We start from the raw sequence: 17,546 nt of genomic DNA, 5'->3' as shown, positions 1-17,546 counted from the left end.
GTTGCGATTTAGCCTACTGTTGTGATCGCGGTTCTTTTTCTGCTGATGGATTTACCCCGTGTATGTCCAACTCTGAGAACTCTTGCTCCGGCTGACAATTTTATCCAGAGAGCTGATTTCCCAAAGATGAGCCTCCATCAACAATCAACGACAAATTATTAAAACGTAAAGTAATGCAATAGAGTAAACCAATGTGATACAAGGTGTATGGTCTTTAACGTTAATTGTAGCCTAGACTTGTAACGTTAAGCGTGGGGCTACATGTAATGTTTGCATGGGAAAGCTAGGCTAACACAGTCTAGGCCTGTTTAAACTGTCTGATAGTTAAAGGAAATATGAGCATATGTTGGCATATACGATAGCCTAAATTCTGTCCACTTAGCTATAATAGGCTATCACAAACAGACCTTTTCTCGCTTACGGCATTAGACATATAGCAGCCTACATTCTCTTATCAGAAAGATCGTTCTCATAACTTCAGCGTTCTCTTGACGGTGAGATCTAACGCGAGCGTGACTTCAATCAAGTAGCCTAGGTCTTTTTTTGAAAGTTAATTGTGAGTGAGTTGTATGGTAACTGTGGAGTGATGTAGAAGAAAAGTGAGTATTTACTTTTTTTATAATGTGGGTTTGTTGTTTTGGGACTGAGAAATAGACTACAAGGAGAGCATCTGGCTCACGTGCATGCGTGTCAGCATTAATGCCCCCACAATTCAATTCAATTCAATTCAATTCAATTCAATTACCAAAGAGTCTTAGAGATGTTCTTTGAAAAGCCCAGAAAAATTAAGTGCTACTTAGATTGGGTGTGGTCTTTTGCCATTAAGACAAATTTAAATAAATTGTAAATAATCTTTTTTTCTGGGTTGTGCCATTTCATTTTTCTTCTATCATTTTTTAACCTATAATGTAAAAGAAAGCTGAAAATACCCCTCCCCCCATAAGTAATAGCACCGCTGCTGGAAAAATTTCTAGGGGAAACACTGACAATGATGAATAGACATGAGGATGCACTCTCCTTATCCCTGAACATTCTCTTCCTCCCTTTCTCTCTCTCTGTTACCCTATCTCTCTCTTTCCATCTCTCTCTCTCTCTCTCTCTCTCTAAGTAACCTCTTCCACACCCTTCTAGTCCGTTCTTCCATTCCCCCATGCGGTATGCTCCTCACCCCTAAGTGAGATTTTCAGTGCCTCTGAGGAGCAGTGAGAATGCTATGAAATAGAGAGAGAGAATGTTATGAGAGAGAGAGAGAGAGAGAGATGGATGAGTGAGAGTGTGACAGGGGGGTTAGAAAGAGGGGTGGAGAAAGGATAGAGAAAACAAGAGGGATGGAGAAAGGAGAGGAACAAGAACAAAGAAACAGAGAACAGATGTATCAATGAATGAGAGATGAGAGAGAAAGAGGGAGAGAGGAAGAGACCATTGTACTGGAGCCTTTGATGAGCATTGAGAGAAGAGAGAGAGTTATGAAAGAGAGAGAGAGAGTGCGACAGAATGAACAAGAGAGCAAGAGGAGGGTAGACCGGAGAGATGCAAGAGAGACAGAGAAAAAATTAGAGAAGAAGAGTGAGAGAGGGATAGGAGAGTGTGGAGGGAAGGGGGAAGGTGCAGAAGGAACAGAGAAACTGAGGAACAGAGGAAGAGAGCAACTAAAGAATCAAAGAAAGGAGGTATGGAAAGACAGGGAGGACAGACAAAATTAGAAAAAGGGGGGGTCCATCCATTGTGTTGGAGGGGGTTCCCCTGCTCATCCTTGGAACATCCTGAACCCACCAGGCCTTTCCTCTCCGACAGACAGGACCATGTCCAAAGAGCACTGCTCACATGGTCAACGCAGCACACACAAATCAGAACACACCCACACACAGGCACATACATGAACACACACTCTAGTGTGTACACACATACGTCTGCATGTGCACACAAATGTACCTAAATGCTCTCGCACACACACAGACATACACACACACACACACACACACACACACACACACACACGCGCATACACAGTGACATGCTCAAACACTCGGGCACACACACACAGCTCTTTGGAGAGAGGGCACGAGCAGAAACAGCTGTTTCCTGTCAGGGCTGATCAGACTAAGGGGCAGGCGAGGAATGCGAGTGCGCAGGCCCCAGAGAGACACTCGATTACACGGTGCGGGAGGCCATAGCAGGCATTCCTCACCACTGCAGCCAAGCCCACAGGAAAATACATAACCACGCGAACACGCCCTACGCCATACACTGAACACCTTACTGTACCTCATGAACATGGCCAACACACTGAACACCTTACTTCATGAACATGGCCAACTCAGACCAATGACCTTACTTCATGGACATGTCAAAGACACTGAACACCTTACCTCATGAACATGGCCAACTCACTGAACACCTTACCTCTTGAACATGGCCAACTCAGACCAAAGACCTTACCTCTTGAACATGTCCAACTCAGACCGATGACCTTACCTCATGAACATGGCCAGCACATTGAGCACCTTACCTCATGAACATGGCCAATTCACAGAGCTGTTTGCCGCACGCCAACTCAGAATAGTCTGTCTAATGCAGAAGCCTAGTTCAGACCGAACACATCATTTCAAACACAGATTGAACCACACTTAACCTCTCGAACATGCCCAGCTCAGACTGACTACTTTATCTCTTGAACAAGCTAAACACAGAACAATCTCAAAACATGCCCAAAATACATAGCACTTTACCTCATGAACATGCCCAAATCAGAAGGAACATTTTTATCTCAATAAAAACACAATGCATAACCTTTCAAACATGTCAGTTCAGCATAATCACTGGCTAACACCTACATCAAACAGAAAATTAAAACCAAAACCAAAACTATACTGTACATTACTACTATACACCACACACACTTTACTACACTATACTACACTACATTCTACTCCACTACACTAGACTGTAATTATACTATACTATACTGTACTATACTATACTCTAACTGACCCCTGCCATGGTTCTAACTGACCCTGCTTTAAAGGCTGTAACTGACCCGGTCATGTGTGCCTTCAGACATAACAAACACAAACATACACACACCGTCTGTCTTTGCCTCTCTAAATCTCCATGTCCCTAGAGGTGCTTTAACCATCTGTTTACAACTCCAAGTGCCTTCTCATGAGAAAATACCCCCCCACCACACACACACACACACACAAACACACCACACACACAGAGTTTCCATCATCTTTTCAACACCAACAGGGGGTGGTAGTTTTCATTCCTTAATGCCTGGTCCTTTCCCAAGAGATCTGTCTCAATTATGGATGTTGAGAGAAACACACGAGTCGATGTCTTCAGGGAATCTCATGCGTTCTTCAGGCTTCAGACTTCAGTGACCACCAGCGGACATTGAGCAATCTTAAGTGGTCCTTCAGGTCCGTGGTGATAGTGAAGATGATGGTGATAATGTACGATGGTGAGGACGATGGTGAGGACGATGGTGGGGATACCCTTATCTGTGTGTGAAGCGGGTGATGAGAGTTGATCTTATCGTCTCAAGACACCAGCAGGCTGAGAGAACACACATCTGGTGGAGGGGAGCGTGTGTTTCACTAATGATCCCTTAAATCAGCCGTGTGTGTGTGTGTGTGTGTGTGCATGCATGTGTCGCTGCACAGCAATACCCAGACTTGGTGTCTACTTTGTATTCCTCAGGCACATAAATGCGCACACACACACACACACACACACACACACACACACACACACACACACACACACACGCGCTAATTATCATCAGTGACAGATGAAGGCCTGCTGAGAGAGTGGTACATGGTTCTATACAGTACACACACACACACACACACACACACACACACACACACACACACACACACACACACACACACACACACACACACAGTCATCTGCCAAATCTCACAGGCTTACCTCCAGCCAAGCACGCACACGCCACACACACCCCATAAACAGCAGGTCCAACACATGGCTGTCTGCTCGGCACTCAACAGCGCAGTCAGAACAGAGACGCCTGCCATTATGTAAACACTCCCCAAGTACCAGCAGCCCTTAAGATTACACTTAATGGAAATATTTGTGTGAAGCATACCTCAGATATATGGAGGTCATTTTATAGCCTTGTTTAAATCAATGGGTCAAATCGGATAAGACACCTGTCATGATTATTCACAGTGCAACTTAAATGTGACTCAATAAAATCACAGGGCGTTAGTGTGTGATGATTCACATCTGCCTTGGGCAGTGCATCGTGGGTAAAGCACATGTGTGAACTATTCAGAATGTTTTTACCTCAACCACTCAATACTCCATAATGACAAACATTTTGAGTTTTTTGGCAATTGAAATGAAAAAAAAAAACAGTATAACAATATGTCAAGTTTCACAAGAGCATGGGTCTGAATGCTTTCAAAATCCACCACGCATTTAAAAATATATATTTCTAGATTGCCCTTATGCCACTATAGTCACAGCCTGGCTTATCTACCCCCTGTGAAGTGTAACACCACTTGCATGTCTCTCCTCCATTACACAAGTGAAACTGCCTCTGGGTAAACAACAAGAGCAACCAGTTTTACACACACACACACACACACACACAGTGCCTCTAAACAAATCTGTCTGAACACAGTGACAACAACAATGCTTCCTTTTAACCGATACTATCTAAGTCCTATGAAACACACACACACACACACACACACACACAACACACACACAAATACTGAGACCACAACAGAGGGCAGTTTTAAAAGTAAAACACTGTGCAAACGTCTAAGGCCTGATGGCGAGAAAAACTGGAATGGCAAGACCGAAGGACAGACGGACACACACACACACACACACACACACACACACACAGCTGTTGTAGTTCAGTGGCACCCGTAAAACACTTTCACCCTAGATGTTCATCTTCCATCCACACACCAGCTGTTGCTACCAGTACTGGGGCTCCCTCCGAAAGTGAAAGAGCAGCCCTGAGGGCCAGTTGTGGCCAGATAAGGGCCTTCACATAGGACTGCACAGCTTCAGGGGGGAATAACCCACCTGCTAGGGGTATTTAGACGGTCAGGAATGTCTATGAGAGAGGAGGAGGGGAGAGCTGATGTGTATTGGGGTAGGTAAACCACAGAGAGTGGAGTATTTGTGTCAGTGTGTTGTGAGATTCTGTAGTGATATCCTTTGCCATGCAGGTGCGGACTGCTTTTAAATCTTACTCAACACTTGGCTTCAAGCCCTGCATTGTTTTTTTTCCTGTGTGTGTGTGTGTGTGTGTGTGTGTGTGTGTGTGTGTGGCCAGGTATGTCCATGTGTGTTCTGTCTGTTTAGATGGTTGTGTGCTTGCGTCTGTGTGGAGTGATTGACTGATAGACGCAGAGGTTCTTCCAGCCATGCAAGCCCATCTGATGCCTGAGTAGTGAGTCATGCTTCAGCAACATGATCATTACTGCCCTTCCTCAGTTTGAGTTATATAGAATTAGTTTACATAAACACACACACACACACATACATACATACACACACGCCACACGCGCACACACACACACACACACACACACACACACACACACACACACAAAAGAGAGAGAGAGAAAGAAAGAGAGAGAGAGAGAGAGAGAGAGAGAGAGAGAGAGAGAGAGAGAGAGAGAGAGATCTGAAACAGACTCTTCTCAAACCCGCATGTATGTATCACCTGAAGAGCTCCACTGGTAAGGAGCTGAGACATTTCTGTCATGGCAGAGTTGTGACACTCTGCATTCCCTCTGTTTCCTTTATGGCCACCCTCTGGTATGCTCATAAACCTGCAACTAGGGTCAACATGCTTTTCACTCATTCTTTCCCTCTCTCTCTCTCTATCTATCCCTCTCTCTCTCTCTATCTCTATCTATCTATCCCAGTGTACCATCATTCTCTTTCCTCTCTTTCCTTCTCTTTCTCTCTTTCTGCTCCCCTGTGTTTACAGCATCCACAACCAACTTGCTGTCTTATGATTGTGTGTGTGTGTGTGTGTGTGTGTGTGTGTGTGTGTGTGTGTACGTGACATCCCCTCTTACGAGTCCTGAGCATACTCACCAGCCCTTAACACAGAGATAATAAGACATTACCCCCTGCCTGCCCAATTAGCGCCATGCTGATAGTCAGGGCCCCTTGTACCCACAGTGGAGGTGACACTGCTGACTCGGAGAGTCAGGGCCATCAAAGCATGATACTATGTGTGTGTGTGTGTGTGTGTGTGTGTGTGTGTGTGTGAGAGAGAGAGAGATAGTTAGTGTCCACTGACTGCAGACAGGGAGGGAGGGAAGGGACAACTTCTCAGTGCTCCACACTGCCATCTACTCAGTGCTCCACACTGTCATCTACAGGCATAAGATGGTATAGCAAATAAAGGTGACCGGCCAAACTTTGACATTCCTGGAGCTCTTGAGTTCTTAGCTGTCCAGTGATTAATTAATTAAAACTGACAGCAAGAACAAATAAGGCACTAAATTATCAGGAGCCTAGAGAGCAGAGGATTGCATTGGATTAAACGGACCAAAGGCTTCTTCTTGTGAAATGGCAGGGGATTAGTAAAGAGTTAGATGTCTAGAGTTAGAATGTACTCATGGAGTATTCCTATACATGGTGATCAAGGGATGTGTTCAAAGACACTTTGTTGTACCCAAAAAGTACCCAAAACACCACCCAAGTCTTCCCCAGAGAGCGTATCCCACATCAGTGTGAATATACCGGTAATGAATAGTATTAAGTATTGTTTACTTATTATGGCATCTGAGGCCTGAATCTAGTACTTTATTTTCAGACTGTCTTTCCTGAAGGAAAAGACTGTCGTCTTTCCTGAAACAGAGACAGGGAGGCTTGGTCCAATAGGGCGAAGAACACTGAATGAGGTGGACAGAGTGGACAGAATTAGAGGCTTCTGTGTGTGTGTGTGTGTGTGTGTGTGTGTGTCTGTGTGTGTGTGTGTGTCTGTGTATGTGTGTGTGCTGTTCAAAAAATGAAAGCTTGGAGAGCTCACTTCATCATCTCTTTTCTCCAGATGTGCCATGCTACACTTTTTAGTGTGTGTGTGTGTGTGTGTTCGTGTGTGTGTGTGTGTGTGTGTGTGTGTGTGTGTGTGTGTGGATGTGTTGAGTGTGTACATCTGTTTCTGTGTCTATATGTTCCCACTCGCTCAGAGCGTGGTGTTCTCACTGTTGACCTTGTGCATATGGGAGTGCCTGCCTGCCTGCCTGCCTGCACCCCTCTCAGCGAGCCCTGAGACTCCTGCACATTTCTGGCATAGCTGCAGCCTGAGTGCCCTGATAAGGGCCCAGAGGAGAGGGGGGCATATCACGCCTCTCTCTCACGATTTCCTTTCCTTCCTCCATCAATCTTTCCAGATCTACATCCATCATCCCCTCAATTTGTCTTCAACTCTGAACCCCTGGATCCTGCCCCTAAGGGCTTGGGACCCTCTCCTCCCTCTCCCCCTCCCCTCCTCTCCCCTCTTCTCCTCCTTGTCTTTCCTCACCTCCCCTCCTCTCTCAAGCAGAAAACACTTGCACCTCCTCTACTTTTTCTCTCTCCTTCTATATCTCCTTTCTTGTCTCACTCTCTTCCTTTCTCTCTATCCCTTCTTTCCTCAAACTCTCTCTTCCTCCCTCCCTGTCTCCTCTCCAGCTGCACCTCTCTCCTCTCTCTGCTCTGCAGTGGAGTTGGCTGGGCTCCAGCACCCTGTGGAAACTCTGAGCTGATCCCACCTCTGCTCTCCTCTGCTCTGCTCTCCTCTGCTCTCCTCTCCGGGGCTCGGCCACAGGCTGGCTTCCTTCCCTCCTCCGGCTCCCTATTCTTTAGCTTTTGTGATCGTTTCCAAGGCCAGAAGGAGAGAGAGAGATTGTGTGTTGGTATGTGAAAAAGATTGGGGTGTGTGTGTGTGTGTGTGTGTGTTTGTGTGTGTGTGTATGTATGTATGCAAGTGTGTGTGGGAAAGAGAGAGAAAGATACTGTGTGTGGATGTAAGAGTTTATTGTGTCTAAGATTACCTGTGGCTGCATGTTCAAACTCGCCCCAAAATTGCCTATTTCCAAGTAATAACCCTGACACAAAGCCTTCTATTTGACTTAGCCAGCTGAGGGAATCACATTAATACTTCAGGTCACATTCTGTCACACCACACACTCTGTCCAAGTGTGAACAATGTCAGGGCTGCATCTGTGTGTGTGTGTGTGTGTGTGTGTGTGTATCCATGTGGTGACCTGGTCATTCAGGCAGCCATTTTCCAGCCATGTGTCTAATCCTCTTCAAAATGGTATCTCACCCAAGAGTCACCCAAGCAGAAACAGAGTTACAGGTCTCCCACTGTCCACAGTCTTACACTACTGACGCAAACGCTTTTATAGCATTTCTTTGGTTGGCTCGTGTAGTGTGCTGGAGCATGGAGCTCACTTAAGAAGGGATTTAGTTCAGGATTTGCTTGAAGAGAATGACAGAGACAGACAGACAGACAGAGTGAGAGAGAGAGATGGAGAGAGAATTTGTATAGACACAGCATGCACTGAGACACTGCATTTCAGACTTTCAGAGAAGAAACACAAAAGCTTTTACAAGGCAAGAGAAAAGAGAGAACTCTCTCAAGAGGTTTTAATGGACAATGTACTTCAGAGCTATGTCAGAAGGAATTCCATGTTCTGTGGCACGCTTCAAAGCCAGGCTCTAATGGAAACATCCTTTGCACGGATGAATCACCTCTCAGAGCTCTTGCAGGGCATGTGGTAGTACAGAACGCACTGCATAACGATTGAATGAATAAGCTGGTCTATAAAAAAATGGGTTTGTTTGGCACAGTGTGGGAACTATGGAAACTATGACAGAATTTTGCAATCACAAGATTCACTGATGTATCATGCACAAGCTCTAGACAAACATCGGTGTTGCCCTGGCAACCCCTGGAACAATTTAGGTCACAGAGCAATTCTGTTCATATCAACTAATGTCAAGTAAGGCTACATTATTAGTGGTGACAAGTCCATATCAGTAATCCATCACAAAAACCCAGTGTAAAATAGCAATGTTTTAGCAAGGTTTTGAAGGAGATTTCCACCATAACAAAGCAGCAAAACAGACTGTTATGGATCTCTACAGCTGCATAAAGGGTATTTGAGTGCCTATGGCCTTATATGTTCAGTATAAGCTATTACATTATGAGGTGAAGATTGCTATGCTCTCCATAGACTCCATAGGTTTCTCACCACTACTTACAACCTAAGGAGAGGTTTCCTACCTCAGCTTACAACCTTAAATGACCAAGTGTTGTGCTCTATACTCGGTACTTACAGTACATTCTTACACATAACATTGTTTTTGAAAAGTAAAGATGACTATACTTCAAATGGCCAGGTTTTCACACTTCTAAGAGCTTAACTGACAACCCAAACTGACTAGATCTGTGTGTGTGTATTTTGTTTTCTCTTCAGGAGGAGAATGAGATCCCCTCCAGTGTGTTTGTGAAGGAGCCTCCTCCGTTCCCCCGCGATGCCGAGGACAACCCATCGGTGGACGCCAATCGCTCACAGGAGGAGGGCCTGCAGACCATCAACCTGTCCTCGGACGAGGAGCTGGGCCTGGACGAGGAGGACGACGAGAGTGTGGGCGTGCTGGAGCTCCAGGGGGAGCACCTGGAGAAGTCGCGCGCCGAGAAGATCAAGCGCTCCAGCCTGAAGAAGGTGGACAGCCTGAAGAAGGCCTTCTCGCGCCACAACATCGAGAAGAAGATGAACAAGATCAGCACCAAAATAGTCTCGGCGGAGCAGCGCGAGAAGATCAAGAAGAGCCTCACGTCCACGCACCCCAAGGGCTCGTCCTTCAAGGTCTCCCCGCTAACGTTCAGCCTCAGGAAGCACCGCGGTGGCAGCGGAAGCGGAGGAGATGCGGAGGCTGACCCCAAGGCCACGGATGGCGACCAGGGAGTGGACTCGCCCACTGCGGTGGCCTCCATCGAGCTGGCGCCCATCAGTCCAGGAGAGGACCTGCCCTTCACCGAGCTACACCCTCAGCTGGCGCCTGACACCGAGGAGGTCAAGGCCGCCGTGGAGTCCATGGAGAAGGAGGCGCTCGACCTCACAGCCTCTGGGGAGGAGGTCAGCGCGGAGTATGCGCTTTCCGCGACCCTGCCTCAGGACGCCTCTGTGTGCAACGGCACTGAAGGAGAGGGGAAGGAGGAGGCGGAGGAAGAGGAGAAGGAGGCGGTGGAGGCAGATGTGGGGGAGAAGGAGGTGGCAGCGGCGGCAACGGCAGCAGCAGCAGCAGCCGAGCAGGAGGAGCCAGAGGTGGACCGGGAGGTGAAGAACGCCGTGGAGAACGAGAGTCCAGCTGAGGAGGCAGGGGCTGAAGCAGCAGCAGCGGCGGCGGCGGCCGTTCCTGAGGCTGTGGCCGTGCAGCAGGCGTCCTAATAACCCCCCCCAACCATGCCTGAGCCCAACACACACACACACACACACAAACCAGCCCTGAATCCAACATTCACACACACACACACACACACACACACACACATTCCTTTCTCCCTAACACTTTCAAACATACACACTCCCCTGACCAGTCCCCCATTCCGTTCTCAACACCCAAGAGAAACGGGCATCATCCCTGAACATTAATCCTCATTGACATATGCACCATACCTGGACATTAAGCACCACCTATTAAACCTGCTCTTATACAAATAAACAGTGACTTGTCCTATAGGGACTTTACATTGCAGTGCAACATGACATGATGACCCTTTCTCAACAAAGCCCACATTTATATTTCTTACTCCTTTCTGTTCTGATGCTTTCTTATAACATAAATGACTGATCAACTACAACCCTTCAAATATCCCATGATCCCTCTTGTTAGTGATGACGAGACACCTCTTACGCCGTCAGCTCTAGATAGACCATTGTGCCTGTATTGTCCAGTAGTTTTCCTGTCTCGTATCAAACCATGAAACAGTCCACTGGTATAGGAGAGGTTTTATTTACTAACGAGTGAAAGTGACCACACGCATCGCCATTTGTTTGCCTTTCCTGACCAACCAAGTCAACTATCCATCCCCACGTCTCTCTACCTGTCTGTCTGACTACCTGTCTCTCTGCCTGTCTGTCTGACTACCTGTCTGTCTGTCTGTCTGTCTGTCTGCTCTGAGCTCCATGATTTAAGGACATCAAAAGCCTTAGGCAAGAAAACAAAAGGAGAGCCAGTATCACCCAGCCTGTCAGCACATTTCACTCATTGGCATGGAGTTCTATGGCCCACAATCCATCTCTCTGAGAACAGACTGTGCGAGGAGGGCCTGGCAGAGGTGTGCCTCGTCCAAATGTAGAGGAGATGCCTAGAACGCACCTGGCCCAGATCTGGCTACAATCTTTTGGATCAGATCATTTGGATCCATTCAGAAGCTATCAGAAGTTTTCAGGAATCCGACTTCAGTATCTTCACTGAACAACTGCCAGTCATACTCCCTGTGTGTTTTGTAACACCAAACAGACACACTCTTACCATATTTACAGATGAGTGTATGAGATTGCACTGAAAGAGTTTCCATGAGTTCTCTATGTGTAGGTTATAATATAATGCTAAGATATAATTAATACATGCTAGAGGAATGGATTTGCGAACAAAACTAGAGTGAATGCAGTTTGAATCTATCAAAAAGGACAAAATCTCAGTTTTCACCATTAACTATGTCCAACCTATATGACTTTGTTATTGACTTCATCATAGTAGTCATAGTATGCAATATGCAAAAACTCCAGTATTGAAAATGCATTGGTTGCTCAAATGTTAATGTATGTTGAATGTGAATGTTGCATTTACCACAGCCGGTATTGTATGTTGACGACGTTTTAAGTTCTTACTTAATGGGGATGGGCGTGGTCTGGTATCTCCTCGGCCTCCACACTGTCTGTGTCTGGCATGGCGAGGATTCCTGCTTTTGAAAGATGCCCCAAGAGGCCCTATTTCTCAACTCGGAGGTGACAGGGGCCTGGCATGAAGTTAGTGTGGTCTGTGTGAAAGAGAGAGAGAGAGAGAGAGAGAGAAATGGGAGAGAGTAAGAGAGAGAGAGAGAGAGGGAGATGGTTTGCATACTTCACAGTGATGGAGGATTTCTTTGGATGTTGCATAGAACACCAAAAGAGCTGCGTATGGTAAACACCAGACAGATGGAGGAGAAAGGGAAGGAGATGAGAGGGATGGAAATGATTGGGTGGTGGGGGTGGGGGTGGGGGTGGTGAACGTCAATCATCTTGATTTCCACATTATGCTTCTCTGGACTGGTTTAGTTTAAGCAAACTGATAAATTATACACGTCATAAAGAGATATGAGCTGAAGTTATTTGGTGCTAAGCGTGTTACAAAATTCAGGTCATACTGAAAAAGCACAGTCAGCGAGAGATCATTTGGAGATCATTTACTGACACGTAAAAAAAAAAGAATGACAAGCTCTGTCCTTATGGTTCACAAAAAAAGCTTAATGTGTCTGCGCAAGCATTCAATAGGTCAAGTAGAGATCAATGTACCTCTATGACTTAGTATAGCACTGTTTTCCACCAAGATATAGAAAAGACATACAATTGATCTTCCAAATAACTGATTAAATGCAATTTCATGCAACTGATTCAATTCATCCAAACCCCCCTTCTCTTCTGGACTTTACACATCATTCATACCTATGAATGGCACAAACTGCCTTCCAGTAAGCCCAGCAATTAGAAACTGAACTTGTGTTGTGTGCTTTGGGCCTATGTGAAAAAGGATGAAGATTCATTCCTTGAGTCTTTACAAAACACTTTGTAGTGATTTTATGTTACTGCTAAGTCCATTTTTCCTTCTATTTGCATATCCTATAAAACGTTAACTACGCTAATGACTTAAATAATATATATAAGTGTATGTTGTCTTGAACCTATTTTACGTAAACAAGAGTTATCAGTGATGCCAAAGATGCTACATGTAGAGATTTTTTTTAATGGCAAACCATTAATAACCATGTCAAACTGTGACCTTTTTGTCTTCACTTTTTTCCATATTGTTATTAAAACACCTCTTCTGAGTTTTCAAAATAAATACTTTTAACAAAATTTACCTCCTTGGAACAATGACAGTATTCATTTCTTTTTTATATAAATATATTTAATTTTTGGACTTTTTGCCTTTATTTGTATAGGACTGTGAAGAGTGAGACAGGGGAGAGGGTAAGTGGGAGAGAGAGATGGGGTGGGACCGGGATATGACCGCAGGTCGGATTAGAACCTGGGTCCCTGTGGGCACTTGGACCCATATATGGTATGAGCGCTGTAGCCTGTTGTGCCACAGCGGCCCCCCAGTATTTGTTTCTTGACATGTGGCTTGACGGGGTACGAAATCTGTTTCTATGGCATAAAAGATCTATAAGCCATACTAGTGGCATTCTTGGTGCATCAAGCATGTAGACACTAGTGTTAATTTTGTCACCTATTTTTAATTTAGTCTTAGTCTTAGTCTTGTGACAGGCGTGGTAAAATATAATATAGATGAGTTGTTTTGCAATAAATGTCCTTTTTGTAGTCTTTGTCATATTTAGTCATTCAAATATAATTTTTGTTAGTCAAGTTTTAGACTCTCCATCTTAGCCATAGCTAACCTGCTAGCGACTAAAAGTCTCTAGTTAAATAATTGACATTACATTTTAGTCTAGTTTTAGTCAAAAGAAAACTAAAGGTATCTTAGTCTTAGTCAGTTTTAGTCAAACTGTGAAACTGCATACTTTGATGATGTCATCACACCTAAGCTGCCCTGGACTTGACACTTATAGTATTGCCTAACAATACTAGTTTTCATACATGACATTACCTACGATTACACTCAGTAGGATAAATATCACAACTGGTGCTGCGCAGCACCAATAGCTTATCATTACTTGGTGCAACAGTGTTTTCCCTGTGTTTTCTTGATGCATTCTAGCTACTGTCAGTGACGCGAGAGAACTAGTCAGAAGTTATTAGAGAAATTCGGTGTAAGTTTAAATTAATTTGAGCGTAGTGCCGGTGTCATTCATTTATTTTACATGTCTTACAACATAAATAAATGCATTCACAGTCTAGTGAAGTCAGATATGAGCATACAAATACGCTTAGAACTCATGTTAAGCCTATGGTAGTGCACTTAATGCGAATGCGAGATTTGATGCAGGCAAAAGTATCGACTGTTACTAACGAAGGTATTATAGCAATATTATAAATGTGGCGACGGAATAGCCTAGAACTTTGGTAAGCCTAGCGTTTAGTAGCCTATGCACTTGCGGTAAAATCCAAAACTAATGTGAATCGTGGACTATCCTACAACCAAAGAAAGTAAAGGAGATTATTTGTAGGCCTACCTGCATTAGCCAAATAAAGGACAGGACTGCACCCTTCACAAACCGTAAAAATGAAGTTTATTAGTTTTACAGTTGACAGTTCACTATCAGTCCACACAAATAATTCTAGGTTCCTTGTCCTAGCCATGTTCGTCGTAGCCTATTCTGTCTGTTTGTATAGCCTACAGCGCGGAAGCTTTGGTCAATTTCTGTAAAGAAACAGTGCCACCTATAGGCCTGGGATATGAAGTAACGTGTTGATTCGTGTTGAGATGGATCCGTTTGAACGTAAATATTCTTGATACAGTTCCAAGGAAGAAGGAGGAAAAAAGATCGGTTTGGTACGTGTGGACTAGGCCTAAGTCACCAGCAGGCACATTGAATGATGGCAGGTTTTGCCAACCAAAAGAGTATACTAAACACACTGCTATCCTCGTGGATTTACCAAGCCTGGATTTAAAAAAAAGAAATCCTGTGTGAGAGCTACTTACAGGAGAGAAGTCAGAGAGCTTCAGCAGGGTCTGAGATGCTCTGCAGTCTGCACAATTAGAACCTAGAAAACCATGGAATCCCAGCATGGACGTGAAGGTAAGTATCACCACTTTAGCACAGCGTTGAGTTAAACCGAATTAATACATTCCGTTTAGTCATTAAACAAATAATTAAAATTCATGAAAAAAGTGAGCTGAAAGACTATTTGAGCACTCACTAACTGTGTCTTTCACCTACCACCCACCTCCCTTTTTTCCCACCCTACAATTGTTTGCCCATCCTTACTTTCAGACATACATGGGCAGTATTTTAATAATATGTATTTTGCAGCATTAGAAAAAAAATGTAGTTTTTTTTTAACAACAAAATACTTAAAAATACTCATTTTTTTCTCAAATAAGCCAAAATGTCATCACTCAGTTAAATATACTACAGTATACCCGGTTTGAGGACAATCAGTCACCTGCAGTCTTCCACTCTCCTCCTACTTCCCCCACTCCTCCCTTTGTCATCCAGGAGGCAGAGGTGTGCAATCTTTAAAAAAAAAAAAAACAGAAGGCCAGGGCCCGTATTCACAAAGAATTTTAAGGCTAAAAGTAGTTCCTAACTGGCGAATTTAGGAGAAACTCGTAAAAATAATGGGCGTGTCACTCGTAACTTAATGACTCCTAATTTTTTTGACTAAAGAGTAATTCACGAAGCATTTTAGCCCTAAAAGTAGCAAGTAAAAGTCTGGGACAGCTTAAAAGAAGTCGAGAGGACTCCTAACTCACTAAGACCTATTCACAAACCGCTTTTTGTGGCATTTCACATCACAATGTTTTGAAATGCACATGCGGCTACAATCGCGAGGGAGGCATAACTAAGGGATGCAATAACGCCTCCAACAACAACCAAAACTACCCAACAAGTAAACTAAATGTAACGTTTTATTGAGAATCAAATTAGTCTATAAGAATAGGGAGGGTGCCTGTCCGGTGATAGGCCTATCCCTTGGGCAATTCTCTATATTCAGCTCAAAAGTTGACCTAAGCAGTGATTTGTCCATAAAAATGGCAATTTTATTACCCTTTTGAAAGGAGCATTTATTTTTTTACGATCCTCTCTGAACATGTCTGAAGTTGGAAAAAATGAAAAGAAAAGCCAACTGAGGGAGCCAAAATGGTCAACATGGGTTATAAACCCAACTTTTTAGTTTGTGCCAATTTTGTCACCCTGTAGACAACTTAAAAACTTAGATCTGTCTTTTCTGTTTTATCATCCCTTAGTCTGAAAGTAAAAAGTAACTAACTTGGAGCTTGAATTGTCAGGTGTGTATACAACTAGGTTACACTAAATGTGTGATGCATTTTATTGCAATTGTATCACTTAGGCCTATATTTTGAAGATTTTTACCATAATGACATATTTCTACCAAAGACAAACTTGGGCTACAGTAGGCTAACTTACTAACTTAATAGGTAAGCAAGAGGTCTCGAAGAGAATTCTGTCTCTGTCATTTGGGACACGGGCTTGTGTTGGAATAGCCTAGAAATCTAGCAGCAGCAAATCTTGATGTGGGTCTGGCTCGTCAGGCTATTGTTGAACTCGACCCTCTTTTGACTCGGTCCTTGTCCTACAACCCCATCTAGTGGAAGATTTGTCTCTGGTTCTGGTCAGACCGTAGACTGTATACGGGTCAGACACCAGCATGTACTTCCTCGTAAATTATCACAGTTCAAACACCATGTTCAAACGTGTTTTTTGTAGAATTTACTTTAGTTTTTGCTGGGTACAACATACCAGAGAATGTTTAATAATACGGCATGCCACATAGACGGTTGGTTTAAAATTTCACAGAGAACAACAAGAGCGCTGCACTGCGCAGGCGCCCTTACAGTCACGGTGGCCGAGAGGTTAAGGCGTTGGACTCGAAATCCAATGGGGTTTCCCCGCACAGGTTCGAATCCTGTTCGTGACGATGTTTTTTTCCCAGAAACAAAACTTACAACCATCTGTCAACTGATAGGGTAACAAACGAGTTTGATCGAGTTTTTCATTTACGCAGCCATATAATTTAGCAGGCTTACCACATGGACATTGAGATTCTTAAACACTAGGTGGCAGTTTGATGCTTATTCTGACGATTAGCCGACTTAAATATTGTGGTAGTATTTGCATAGAACGGTTTTACATTTTTAGTAAGGGTCTGAATTTCTCACCACACTGACCATAAAGTGCATGCAGTTGACATATCTCACACGAACTCATGCCACACATGCTTTATCTCACAACGTTGTGTCTGCGCTTCCCAGATGTTTATGATTAGACCTACCTAGAGTGATAGAGAAAACTCTCCCCCAACTACCTATTAAATAAGAGTTGAGCTGACGACGGGATCTGTCAACATTTAGGCCTACATGCAAAGCTACATGCACGCAACATATAATATGGGTAGCGGTAGAAGGCTATGCTATTATTCTTTGTTAGTCTACAGCTCTTAAACATCTCTCTCACTCTCTCACACACACGCATCATCATGTAAAAAGCAGAAGCATTTAATGACTAATTTTTGTCGATGCCAAATGTAATGTTAAACTGCATAGTGTATGTGGTCGACTAGCCCAGCGTGGAGACTGGTCCGCGGAGCCGTGGAGTGAAATTAGGCCCGGTGCTTCGTGTGTTAATTTGCTGCGCA

General features: G+C 44.2%; 1 protein-coding gene and 1 non-coding gene across 2 annotated transcripts in view; both read left to right on the top strand.

Annotated features, from left to right (window-relative positions):
* cavin2b (caveolae associated protein 2b) overlaps positions 1-12,242 on the top strand; it is a 22,960-nt gene extending 10,718 nt beyond the window's left edge. The window contains exon 2 of the mRNA XM_048235209.1: positions 9,477-12,242. Within this exon, the coding sequence (XP_048091166.1) occupies positions 9,477-10,451 (975 nt within the window). The 3' untranslated portion in view covers positions 10,452-12,242. The remainder of the gene's footprint in view (positions 1-9,476) is intronic.
* A 4,505-nt stretch (positions 12,243-16,747) lies between these two features.
* On the top strand, positions 16,748-16,829 carry trnas-cga. The gene has a single exon. It is a non-coding gene; the product is annotated as a tRNA-Ser (tRNA).
* The last annotated feature ends 717 nt before the right edge of the window (positions 16,830-17,546 follow it).

Source organism: Alosa alosa, chromosome 23 (assembly GCF_017589495.1).
Source record: "Alosa alosa isolate M-15738 ecotype Scorff River chromosome 23, AALO_Geno_1.1, whole genome shotgun sequence".
Taxonomy (NCBI): Eukaryota; Metazoa; Chordata; class Actinopteri; order Clupeiformes; family Clupeidae; genus Alosa; species Alosa alosa.
The sequence above is the reverse complement of the archived record's forward strand: the minus strand, read 5'-3'. Positions and strand labels throughout refer to the sequence as shown.